This window comes from Nematolebias whitei, chromosome 15, assembly GCF_014905685.2.
Source record: "Nematolebias whitei isolate Nwh7 chromosome 15, NemWhi1, whole genome shotgun sequence".
In the NCBI taxonomy this organism is placed as follows: domain Eukaryota; kingdom Metazoa; phylum Chordata; class Actinopteri; order Cyprinodontiformes; family Rivulidae; genus Nematolebias; species Nematolebias whitei.
In genome coordinates this window covers 19,511,013-19,524,350 of record NC_056512.1, presented here as the reverse complement: position 1 = coordinate 19,524,350, position 13,338 = coordinate 19,511,013, and the positions used below count along the sequence as shown (strand labels likewise).

Sequence of the window (13,338 nt, the reverse complement as noted above, 5' to 3'; positions counted from 1 at the left end):
TGTGTGGAAAAGACGCAGTCCTCCTCCGCCTCACGTCTTTCTCCCTCTGCAAAGATGAACATGGGGTACATCTCTGCAGACCTGGAGACAGTCTATAAAAGACAGGAAGGTTGAAAAACATCAACAGTGCTACAAATGTCATATTTGTTCCACCATGATGGCTGCTAAATACTGTCTGTAATAAAGCACCTGAACATCAACTCAGGCAAAATCCTAAAAGATGGTTTAAAAGCTCCACAGCCACATTTTAACAGGTCACAGCTTCAACAGAGACCGAGGCGACCCAGACTCCTACCTCATTAACAGCTGCACAAAGAGACTCAAACTCTGCTTGTCCTTTGGCATAAAACCCTATGGTGCAGCTGGGGTCCATGCGAGAGAACGGCATCTTCCTGGGATGTTTACAGTGAAACGACTGCAGGGAGTGAAGAGGAAAAATATAAATTAGAAAAGGATCTGCGTTAAAAACACAAGGCCTCATGTCCACTGAAACCAGGCCTTTCTCTGTGGTCGTCGTAAGTTGTGGCTTGTATCTGTGCGCTTGCTTTATTGTTGTTGTTGCTTAGCAAAATATCTAATGGAGAACTGAATTAATTTGATCAAATCTCCAGGAAAGATTAAATGTACATCTACAACCAAATGACTTTCAGAGTTTCAGAATCAGCTTTATTATTACTGGGATACAGTGAGATTATGTTCGTACAGTCGTCCGAAACATGGGTGGCGTGCACGTTGCTGCTGCTACAAGAGTGTGGCCTATTACACTTTATCAGAATACTTTTTTAGATAGGAAAAGGTAAAAGGCCATAAGGATAGATAGTGGTATTACAAAAAAAAAAAAATCTCTTTACATCTTGTCCTATCAGGACACGATTTGAGACATCAAAAAACTCTACCAGCAGCACATTTATAGACACGTTACATATGCATTTGACGTCAAGACGGTGAGATTCGTCCATGAAGCACTTCCAGATAGACCATAGTCCTGATAAGATGTTGCTGTTCAGCTGACAGTTCTGATAAGACTGCACAGGACTTCTCGGAGCGTGCGCGATGGACAAAGCTTTTTCCTTAGTTTACCCATGTCCCAGGAGAAATTTGATAGTTGGCTTGTATCCGAGGCCAAACGGGAGAGTCAGATTCAGATAAGCCAAATTGTTGATTTTCTTCAGGCAGACTGATTTTTCATGTCAGCCTTGAGTCCTGCTGGTACTTTCAAGATCCAAACTGGCCAGATTTATGGGTGTTCCATTGATCCGTGCTATGAGCCTTCTTCAAGGTTGACTCCAACATGCTTGCGAATCCTAGAAGCCGTAGGTGGCCTGTGATTCTCACAAATCGCTTCCATCTTACGGTTTAGCTCGTAAATCAGCAGATTTTGAGTACTCGTAGCATGAACCAAACCTTCACACAGACTTGGCAGTTTTGTCATGGCCGAAACTGCTGCCGACGTCTTCTTCAAAAGTCGATAACATAGGAACCCGCCGAAGCCAAAAAGCAAAAATCCTGCTATCATGAATCCAATTATTTAAACACCTTCGGCATCCTTCTGAGACAGAACTGAAAGATATATCAGCTGCCAAACTCCCCACAGATCCCTGATGTATACTGCAGCGTGAGTCTCGGCAGGACATGAGGGCTCTCCAGGACCCTGTCGTTTTATTGAAAAGATTTTGTCAATTGCATTGAAAGTTCAGCTCACAAGATCCATAATAGTATTCTTTGTTCGGAAGATGTGTACAAAGAGCTCCGAAACACACACAAAGAGCAAAAAGCAGGAGGAGGAGTTTAAAGTCAAGATAGCTACTACAGCTAATCAACATTAGCAAACACAAAAATGGCTCAAACAGCCATTATTACAGTTAAGATTAAGTGTAGTAGTAGCTGACATTTAACCACAACATCTACTCTGAGCCATAGCAGATTGCATGAGATCTTACAAGATTATGAATATAATTAGGTCTATTTTCAACATGAGTTTATTACTTTATTTTAAAAATTTGACAGCGGGCGATAAACATTCCTTGAGGGAATGACAGGCAATTAAGAATGACAGATCTTGCAAACGATAAGTGTTTCAGCATCAGGTGTTTATATACAGCATTGTTAAGTTGGACAAGTGAGGCAGTTCATTTGGTGAGCAAATGCTGAGTAACAGTGAACTACTTTGTTTCATCTACTTTTGAAAGCTACATATCATGTCAATTGTAACCGCCCCTGGTAGGGTCTCCCAAGGCAGATTGGTCCTAAGTGACAGGCCAGGCAAAGAGCTATTCCAAAAACTCATGTGGTCAGAATACAGCAAGGAGCTCAGTGTCCCTTGCCCAGATGTGGACTACCGGGACCCCACCCTGAAGCTAGGCCTGGGGGAGGGGCTTGTCAGCAAGCACCTGGTGATTGGGTCTCTACCTATGGGGCCCGGTCGGGCTCAGCCCGAACAAACAACATGGGTTTGTCTTCCTGTGGGCCCACCCCCTGCAGGAGGGGCCATACGAGGCAGGTGCATGACGCCATGGGCAGTGACCAAAAGCAGGAGTCTTTGCACGATTAAGCAAAGCTGGCTCTTAGGACATAGAGTATACCCCCTGTGGTGGGGAAGGAGCATGAGCTTGTGCGTGAGGTTGCGAGGTATTGACTAGATATAGTTGGACTCACCTTGATGCACAGCATGGGATACGGAACCAATCTCCTTGACAGGGGCTGGACCTTATTCCACTCTGGAGTTGCCCATGGTGAGAGGTGCCAAGCTGGTGTGGGTCTACTCTTAGCCCCTCAACTTGGCACCTGTGTGTTAGAGTTTTTCCCAGTAGATGAGAGGATATCTTCCCTGTGCCCTTTTTTTTTTTTGAGGGGGGGATGGTTTGACGGTTGTTTGTGCCTACACGCCAAACGGCAGTTCAGAGTATCTAGCCTTCTTGAAGTCCTTAGCAGGGGTGCTGGAAGGTGCTCCAGCTGGGGACTCTTATTCTGTTAAGGGACTTCAATGCCCACATGGGTAATAACAAGGTGACCTGGAAGAGTGTAATTGGGAGGAACAGCCTCTCTGATCTGAACCCAATCAGTGTTCTGTTGTTGAACTCCTGTGCTAGTCATGGTTTGTCCATCAAAAACACTATGTTCGAACATAAGGGGCTCCATAAGTGCACTTGGCACCAGGACACCCTAGGTTGTAGACTGATGATTGACTTTGTAGTTGAGTCTGAGTGGGCCATGTTCCGAGCCTTAACTGTTGAGGTAGCTGCCCTGAGCTGTAGCCGCAAGGTTGGCGGTGCTTCTCACGGTGGCCATCCTCAAAGTTGGTGGTGGACACCCTGGGTTAGGGAGGCTGTCAAGCTGAAGAAGGAGTCTTATCAGGCCTTGTTGGCTGGTAGGACTCTGGAGGAAGTTGAGGAGTACCAGAGGGCCAAGCCATCTGCAGCGTTGGCTGTTGCTGAGGCAAAAGCTTGGATGTGAGAGGAATTCAGTGAGACCTTGGATTGAGACTCTTGGTCTGCTCTGAGGAGATTCTGGCAAGCCATCAGGAGGCTGAGGAGGGGAAAGCAGCACTTTACCAACACTGTTTTCAGTGATGGTGGGGTGCTGTGGACCTCAACCAATGATGTCGTCGGGAGGTGGAAGGAATACTTCTAAGACCTTTTCAATCCCTCCTTCCTCCCTTCGATGGAGGAAGATGAGTCGGGGGACTTCAGGGTTGACCTGTCCATAATTGTGGCTGAGGTCTGCCCTGATTTCGTTAAGGCTCTGGGTGTTGTGGGGCTGTCTTGTTTGACATGTTTTTGCAACATCATGTGGACATCAGGGGCAGTGCCACTGGATTGTCAGACTAGGGTGGCGTTTCTTCTCTTCCAAAAGGAGGAAGGGAGGGTGTGCTCTAATTTGGGGCATCACTCTCCTTAGCCTCCCTGGTAAGGTCTATTCAGGGGTACTGAAGAAGCGAGTCCTACAGATGGTTCTACCTCAGATTCATGAGGAACAATGCGTGTTTCGTCCTGGCCATGGACTACTCTACCAACTCTTTACCCTCACTAAGGTACTCGTGGGGTCATAAGAGTTTGTTCATCCAGTCTACGTTTTCTGGACTTCGAGAAAGTGTTTGACCGTGTTCCTTGGGGTACAATGTGGGGGTGCTCCACAAGTATAGGATTGGGGGCCCAATGCTATGGGTAGTTCGGTCCCTATAGAAGCTGTGCAAGAATTTGGTTTGCATTGCCAGCAGTAAGTCAGATCTCTTCAGGGTGGGAGTTGGATTCTGCCAGGAATGTCCATTGTCACTAATTCTGTCCATAACTTATGGACACAATTTCTCAGTGCAGCCAAGGGGGTCCAGTTTGGTGGCCTCAGGATTCCTTCTCTTTTATTTGTTTTACCTATCATTATCCAGGTGCACCGTCATGTTAATAGAATCGAGCGTCCTGCCTACAAAAATGTCCTTCACCCAAAACGCGAACCCGACAACTTCCGACAATGGCGTAACGCTAAGCTAACAGCGTGCAATACAGACACACAAGCTGAAAAGATACAGACGTAGCACTCCATTTCTCTGACACACTCTCCCCCCCCCCCCCCCCCAAAAAAAAAAAAACCAAAAAAAAAAACCACACACACACTCATGGTCTTGTTAAGACAATAAAACCCAAAATGTATTTGTTTATGCTGGTATAAAACCAGCTTAAGTTGGGTAACAACCATGAACATAACTAGTTACATTATTTCAATGTAGATTTTATTTTCTGTGTCTGGATACATGTGGGAAACTTGGGTAAGTACAGGCGTGGAAAGAAAACAGAAAGCAAAGAACAAACAAAGAAACATGAATAAATAAATAAATAATGAAATGGTACCTCATACCTCTAAAGGAAAGTTCTTCTTTTTTATATCCACTGTGGGCTGACAGTAGTGAGGATCCAAGTACAGCAGATTGTCATCTTGTGCAGAGCAGAACCATAAGATAAATAAATAAAATGAAATGGCACCATTATCATGTAGTTTACTTTAACAAACCTACCCTGAAAGCCAATAAAGAACAACGAATGCTTTGGTTTGCCTCCGATAATTCCGATGCAGGACTCCAACTTTAAAAGATTCTGTAAAAAAAAAAAAAAAAAAAAAAATACAATTCAAGGAACAGGTTTCTTTCAGTGCAGCTGTAAAACTGAAGAGTTCATATGGAACTACACTCATAATTTAAAACATAAAAACAGAGTTTAAATACTTTGACACAAGTGATGTAGGACGGATTGAGCTCTTGCCCCCCGAGGCGCACAGGAACCAGGATGATGATGGATTTCCAGCAGTGAGGGTGGGGCCGTTCACACAACTTCCTCACATCCTGCAGGTAGACTAAACAAATACAAACATATAAAATACCCATTATACTCTGAGGGAAAAGCAACTCCTGTTTCGAAGAACAGATATTGTAAAAAAAAGAAGACACTCACTAGTGCAATCTTGTGCAATATACACAACTAGACTGGGAAGATCTGCTGAAGCTGCCACAGCTTTTCTGAAACACAATTCATTCAACCTTTATTTTTACAGGTTAGTCTCATTGAGCCACGAGGACTCGTTTACAAGAGAGACCTGTACAATCACACTGACTTCAAAAAAAAGCTTCTGAGATGACCTGAATTCTCAGTCATCACGTCTCTCACCGGAGGATATGTGACACTGTGGATGGGCCGTACCAGTCCCCGGCCTTCTTCCCTGAGCTTTTACCCAACTCCACGAGACGGTGAATCCCAAACGGGGCGTTGGGGTAGTCTGCGAACCAGGACACTATCCTTCTGTGTGTAGCCTCCATGGGTCTGTCCAGGAGGGAACCTAGGCTTAAATGTCGGATTCTTTTGTTTGTATCCGAAGCCCATGCAAACTCTGAGCTGTCTGAAGATCGAAGCAGGTCCATGTCATCTTTGACCTCGCAGTACCTCACAGACCAAGTCCAACCTGTTAAAGACATACAGAAGATATGCGAGGGTTGTGAAATAATGTTTTAAACATGTTTTGAAAAAGCCAGCACAGTGGAACAAATAGTCTTATTTCAAAAACACAGATATTTTGCATGTCACTGTAGTGACACATCAGTGGTTTATCATCAAAGCTTTTATTTTTGTGATACTTTAAAACGAGACATTCATTCTTCCTAGAGAACATTCTGGTTTTTAGATTTACACAACTCCTCAAGTTTGAACAGTGCGTACCATATTTTCCGGCCTATAATTTGCACCGGAGAATAAGTCGCATCTGTCCAAAAATGTCTAATGATTTGAAAAAAATCCATAAATACGTTGCATCTATTATGAGTCACCGCTGACAACCTGGAAATGTGAGTCGGTGTCGTGCCAAAAATCGATTGGCTGCCAAATGGCGGTCACGGGAGCATGCACGGGAGGACTTTAACAAGAATTTAACAAGATTAACACTTAAAAACAATTATTTATTTGCTCAACGTTATAGTAAAGTTGTGTCTCAGTCCAACTTTTCATTAATAAATGCACTTTGACGGTCAAATCAGCTGCATTTCAAAAGTATTTGCAGCCTCGGTGCTCCTGGAGTACGCAGAGGAAGAAACTCAGGAAGGAGGAACGGTGCATTTCTTCGAAATTTAACAAGACAAGCTAATAATAACAATTATTTGTTTGCTTGACGTTATAGCAAAGGTGTGTCTCAGTTGAACTTTTACTTAATAAATGCACTTTAATGGTCATATTAGTTGCATTTTGTCGGTGCGTTGCAGCGAAACAAAGCTGATTTGATGGTTGCTCCAGGCGAGATGGAAGAAGATGGCAGGTTAGGGCAAGCTGATTGTGTCATTAATAGCCACTTTTACCTATTACATTACACAAAGGCATGCCAAACTATTTGAGTGCCATCTAGCAGCTGAAAATTGTAGTGTTCAATATTTTCAAGGTCAGAATGAATGAAAACGGTCCTCAGCCAAAAACTGATTTATAAATATGAGGAAAAAACATAAATAAAATTGCGTTGGTGTATAAGTCACAGGGCGTGTCAACTTATAGGTTGAAAAATTTGGTAATAAAAAAGCTGTTATTGTGTACCAACTTTAAACGTGTGAAAGTGAACTCATTAACCTGATGGACCTTCTTTTCTATGAACCTGAGGATCCTGAGTAGAAAGATCTGCGTGGATGTTTGATATCACCTCGAGTCAGGATGGGAGTACTTTCCCAGAGTTGAAAAGTGTTAACAGAGATAACACAATAAGGAGCCTTTGTTCATTAACAAATATTCCTTTACAGAAATGTGCACGGTCCATCAGCGCCTCCTTTAGTTAACGTGCATGTTATTTTGATATTAATTCAAAAATGTCATTCCAATTTTTAATGTTCATGAAAAATGTGTGTCGAATAATCTTTTTTAAGCTAATATAATTTGTCTTATTTTTCTCTTTTAGAATTGAAACTTTAAGGCAGAATAAGGACTTGAGATTTAATTACGACAGATAAAGCTTCTTTATAAAACAAAGGCGATAAGTTTCAGAATCGTCTTACGACACCTGATGGGATGAGAACGTTAACAGGAACACCCTCTCTCGTGGCTGGACCAGTCGTGATGCCGTTTTTCACTCGCACACACAGTTGAGTTCAGTCTCGCCAGAGAAGAATGACGAGAAAAGATGGAGAAAAAGACTGAGCGTAGAAAAGTCCAACTTTTAAACGTTAGAATATTCATTTTAACTTTCAAGTCAGTAAAGTTCAAGTCTCCAGCATTTTCAACAAAGTAGCCAACCAAGCTGACCGTAGAGGTCACGACTGCCTCTGACGAGTTCCAGAACCAGTTTGGACTTGCAACCGTTTACCAGAACTGGGCTTGCACCTCTTCGCCTGAACCAGGCTGAAACCACTTCAGCGTCCCGCTGAGAGCCCAGTTCACTACAGAGCCAGAAGCAGAAGAGGCAGAGACATTCTGCTTTGCCTAAACACCATCAGGTCCACTTGGAGAAACATCAACCTCCATGTTAACCGATCGTTCAACGCACCTGCCCTGGACCCATGTGGGAACTGGTCCGCATCCTGGTAGAACAAAGTCTTTTCAATGCTCCTCTGGTGATCCAAAACATAGTTCAGCTTCAGAAAATATTTAACTCCTTTACAAACCAGATATTAATAAAAGTTTCTTCAACCAGTCCAAAGTCTGCCTTTAAATTTTCAGTAACTTTAAAACCTTATACTTTTCTTTTCAAAGACACAAAGTTATTTGAGATCAGGTTTAATTTTAATTTAATTTCAGTTGTATAATTTCACACATTATCCATACTCATATCACTGATTATTATATTTTTGTGATAAAATACACAAAATCTCACAACTGAACCTGTGATCATTTTAGCCTGTGTGCGTGTTTAATATAAAACAATGATTTCTTTATACACGGGAAAAGAATTCATGTTTTTCTGGGGTTAAATGGCGAGACTGATTCATGAATAGTTCATCAAATTCAGTTTTCCTCAAAAAGAGGTGGTGCCCCGAGAGTTTAATAGAATTATGAATCCTAGTTCATAAGGGATAATGAAGATACCCCAATGTTCTCAACATAAATTATACGAGTTCATATTATGTCATAACGACAGCACAATCGCTGCTAATCTTTGATTTAGGCCCCATCTTCATTATGTTGGATATTTTTTCTCAGTTCGTACAATTTTAAAGTTAGTGTCTCACTGAGCTGAAACTTTCGGGGGCTAGTTGGAAAAACAAAAATAGAAGGAAATTTGCAAAATTTCCACTTGGAATCGCACAAAAAAAATGTGTTTGCATGAATTCCTGGTAATTTCTCAAACTATGGATAATTGTGGACAAAAATACAGCTCTAAAAAGTCAAAGCTAAACTGAGAGAAGAGTTCCAGACACCTGTAACAACTGCAAGCATTTTAAACAAACACTTGGTTGTGTAAATGTTTTGAATTCATTCAAAATTCCTGCGATACACCAAGGTCTCTCGTGTTAATGTTTCACAAAAAATAAAAAAATTTAGTGTAGATGTCCAACATTTTTCAGTCAGGTCATCTGGACAGTTTCTTTTTTGGTGCTGAAACGTTTCACCTTCCATCCAGAAGGCTTCATCAGTCAAGGAAACACACAACAACACTGATTCTTCCCCCAACAGCTTACTCCAAAGTGGAACAAACCAGTTTTGTTCGTTTCAGCACAAAAAAAAGAAACTGTCCAGATGACCTGACTGACAAATGTTGGATTGTAATCCTGGATTATTGAGCATGGACTTTGTTGTTAAATAGTAGATACTCCCTCGCGAACGTGTTTGCAATAAAATAAAACCTTGTAATATCCATGTCATGCCACTAGGTGGCGTGACCCACATTAATGACAATATGCAGAGAAAGGCCATTATTAGCTTGCAGCTGGCTGTTTTTCTTTGGTAAAGTTTATAACTTCTGCTCAGTTATTAAATAAATCAGCACACAATCTGAGTTTAATAACGTCAGATTAAAAACAGGCGCAAGGAAAAACAATAAAAACAGATTTGTTGTTTTGGTTTCTAGGGCACAAAGTAATAGTGGCTATGTGTGAAACAGACAAAGTGGCAGTGACAAGAAACGTTAGCTCGACTGAAGTAACTACTTGCTCTACAGCATATCCAAACTATAGAATGCAAACTAATTTATTAAGATTACCCGAATGTAATAAAACTTTATGATTTAGTTTGAATGGTGCACGATCTGTAAGCATTCAGAGTCAGGGATGATTCTCAGCTACCATCGTATTTCAGCTGAGTATCTGTAAATCTGACTGAATTACAGGCTTTTTGGGTTTTCTCAGGTCACTTGGCTAAGGCGGACATCTTGAATTTAAAAGTTAATTACTTGTAGATGTGTATTTTTTAAAATAAACTTTCTGAGAGTTTTGTTCAAATCCATCCGATGGTTTAGAAGACATTTTGCTAACAGATCACCATGGGCAAACAACAAGAAGCAAAAACATTATCTGCCACTGAAAAGGAAAAGTTAGGCTACAAATCAGTTTGTTCTGATCATTTTGCTGCATTGTAGTCGTCACCTGGAGGCATCAGGTGTAGGAGCAGGCCTCGTGCCAGCAGCATCTGTCCTGTACGGAGAACACAACCCCACCCGCTGTCAGTGGTCAGAGAGGAGCCGGGCAGCGGGGAGAAGCCTCGTCTATACGTTAACCACAGCAGAGACGCAAAGGAGCGACGGAATCGCTCTTTGTCCCCTGGAACAATTAAAAAGATCAGGTTAAAAACATTTGTTCAGAAAAAATCAGGACGGATGTTTCATCGGCTTTACCTATATCCCCGACATCATAGCACTTTCCGAGCATGTTCACAGGAGAGCTCTTGTTGAATTTTGCTTTCTGCTTCAGGGAGAAGCCTTAAAGAGGAAAGCTGATTAGTGATCAGGGTCCCAAAAGGTCTTCAAAACAAACGTACGAGAGTCTAACCATATTTGACACTGTTCCACACCGACATCAGTCTGGACTTCAGTTTGCCTTTTTGCTCTGGCGGCCGATCCTCGCTGCAGCCCTCTTGGCTCAGTGGATCAGGTGATTCGTCGGAGAGGAAATGCCAGTCATCCATGTGGTCACTGACACCATCATGGTGAGAGGCGGCGGTGGTGGGGTTCATAGCAAGTGGAGACGACCACGGCTGTGTGAGAAGGTTTGCTCCTTATCTGCACAGAAGCCTGCAGAGAAAACAACAAAACTCCGTCTCATCGTGTGCATGTGACTCGGTCACATACAGTGAATTACACCATTACTGCTGCAAACACGCTCTGCCTTTAAGTGTGACGAGCTCAGTTTAGGAGTAAACACTCTGTGATCGTAAATGATAGTGGGTGAAAAACATCACATGACTGGAGGAATTTCAGATATTCAGCTGAGGTTAGACGTGCTGCTCTCACCAATGCCAACATGCTCACAGTGTGCTGGAGACATTTAACACAGGACTATGTGGCATTTCACAGGTACAAGCTAAAGAAGTGATCAACAGTTTAATGGTGGAGGGAGGAAGTGTTCAGGCACAAGAAACATGAAATGACAGCAACAAAAAAAGGACATTACACAAAAGTAAACGCTAAAAAAAAATCATTTGTAAATGAGAAATATAACAAAAGTCAGCTGAAATTACATTTCCAGTCTTTTTCCAGTCAAAACCAACTTTGTATTATTTTAATCATCCTAAAGTTCAACACAACTAAATCAACTGGAAAACATAACTTATGTTACTTAATAACACTTTAATTTCCAAACTAGTGACAGAGTACGACGTGGTTCACAGATGACAATATGAACATCAACATTCCAACTAATGAAGTAATTTAACTGGTCATAGTTTTAATAAAAGCTGAAATTAAAACAGTGGCGTTCAGTATGCTAGTAAAATACTAATTACCTTCATCTTGGCGGCTTCATTCTTCTTCCTTTAACTAGCATCACCTTCTGAGTACATTTATTAAAAACTGTGGTCGGTTTTTGTTTTCTCGCTGTTTTTATAATTTATTCCAACGTCAAACTGTGGAAGCCAGGAAGCAACCGAGCTGTTTTCTGTCACTTCCTGTTTATTATTGTCACGTGTTAGGGCCTTTTGTCATTGGCTAACAAAGGGCCAATCAGAACGAGGCTAATATGTTTTCCTGCTTAGGGCAAAGGCCATTATTTAAAAAATAAATTTCAGTTGTTCCCTTTAACCCCCCTTTGACTCGAATGAATTAATCTCGGAATTCAAATGTGAATAGACGATTTAAAGACAATGGAGTTTTAAATAATACAAACGTTACTTTTCAATAGCATTTTTTTTTTTTCATTTAGCCTTTATTTATCCAGGTAGTCTCATTGAGCCACGAGAACTCATTTTCAAGAGAGACCTGTTTAGGGAGCACATGGTGGGGGTTAAGGGCCTTGCTCGGGGGCATTTTAAAAATTTTTTATTGCAAATATAGAGCATACATGAATAAAAGAGAACAATAGAGAAATAATTATAAACCCAAATACAGCAAGCAGTCAAGGGTATTATAGACCACAAAACAGTATTTTACAATGTTAAAATCAAATCCCTGCTTCAAGGGCTGTTATAATTTTAATAGCTTTAGCATTTGAGCTTCGTTTTAAGGATTCCATATAAAGATTTATAGAAGATAATAAAATCTGGAAGTTAGGCTTTTGTTGTAAATATTTGGAGGTGTGAATATGAGATTTACCATAAATAATAAAAAGTTAACAACATATAAAGATTATGTTTTAACATGGTCACATTTCCCCATCCAGACATCCTTTTCTGTTAAAGTAATATTCACATTCTTTCGATGAAAAAAAATTGACATGTCCCTCCAGAATATTTTGGTGTAACAACAATCCCAAAACAGATGAACAAGCCAGAACGTACACATGGGGTCCAAGTCTCATTTATATATTTTTATGAAAAATGCTTTAACTGGATAACCATCCCTCCATCCATCCCTCCATCCATCCATCCATTTTCTTCTGCTTATCCAGGGTCGGGTTGCGGGGGTAGCAGCCTAAGTAGGGAGGCCCAGACTTCCCTCTCCCCAGCCACTTGGTCCAGCTCCTCCGGGGGAATCCCGAGGCGTTTCCAGGCCAGCCGAGAAACATAGTCCCTCCAGCGTGTCCTGGGTCTTCCTCTGGGCCTCCTCCCGGTGGGATGTATCCGGAACACCTCACCAGGGAGGCGTCCAGGAGGCATCCTAAACAGATGCCCGAGCCACCTCAACTGGCTCCTCTCGACGTGGAGAAGCAGCGTCTCTACTCCAAGTCCCTCCCGGATGATCAAGCTTCTCACCCTGTCTCTAAGGGAGAGCCCAGACACCCTGCGGAGAAAACTCATTTCGGCCGCTTGTATCCGAGATCTCGTTCTTTCGGTCACAACCCAAAGCTCATGACCATAGATGAGGGGCAGGACTTCCTCCCTGACCCGGAGAGGGCACTCTACCCTTTTCCGGCTCAAGACCATAGCCTCGGATTTGGAGGAACTGATCTTCATCCCAGCCGTGTTGCACTCGGCTGCGTACCGCTCCAGAGAAAGCTGTAGATCACGATCTCATGAAGCCAATAGGACCACATCTGCAAAAAGCAGAGACGCGATCCTAAGGTCACCAAAACGGATCCCCTCAACACCTTGGCTGCGCCTAGAAATTCTGTCCATAAAAGTTATGAACAGAATTGGTGACAAAGGGCAACCTTGGCGGAGTCCAACTCTCACCGGGAACAAGCCCGACTTACTGCCGGCGATGCGGATCAGGCTCTGACACCGGTCATACAGGGACCTAACAGCCCGTATCAAAGGGCCCGGTACCCCATACTCCCAGAGTACCCCCCTGTGGGGGGTACTC

At 42.4% G+C, this 13,338-nt stretch overlaps 1 protein-coding gene across 1 annotated transcript; it reads right to left on the bottom strand.

The window, feature by feature from the left end:
• Positions 1 to 5: 5 nt before the first annotated feature.
• On the bottom strand, positions 6 to 11,408 carry LOC119421068 (cysteine protease ATG4D; the record flags this gene model as incomplete). Its single annotated transcript, XM_037688471.1, has 11 exons — positions 11,385 to 11,408; positions 10,433 to 10,674; positions 10,279 to 10,362; positions 10,031 to 10,204; positions 5,652 to 5,943; positions 5,439 to 5,503; positions 5,213 to 5,340; positions 5,006 to 5,084; positions 4,849 to 4,925; positions 296 to 415; positions 6 to 92 (listed from the first exon to the last, which is right to left on the bottom strand). Coding segments are annotated over exons 2-11 (1,290 nt in total), but the record flags the coding sequence as incomplete, so codon positions are not given.
• Between the last annotated feature and the right edge of the window lie 1,930 nt (positions 11,409 to 13,338).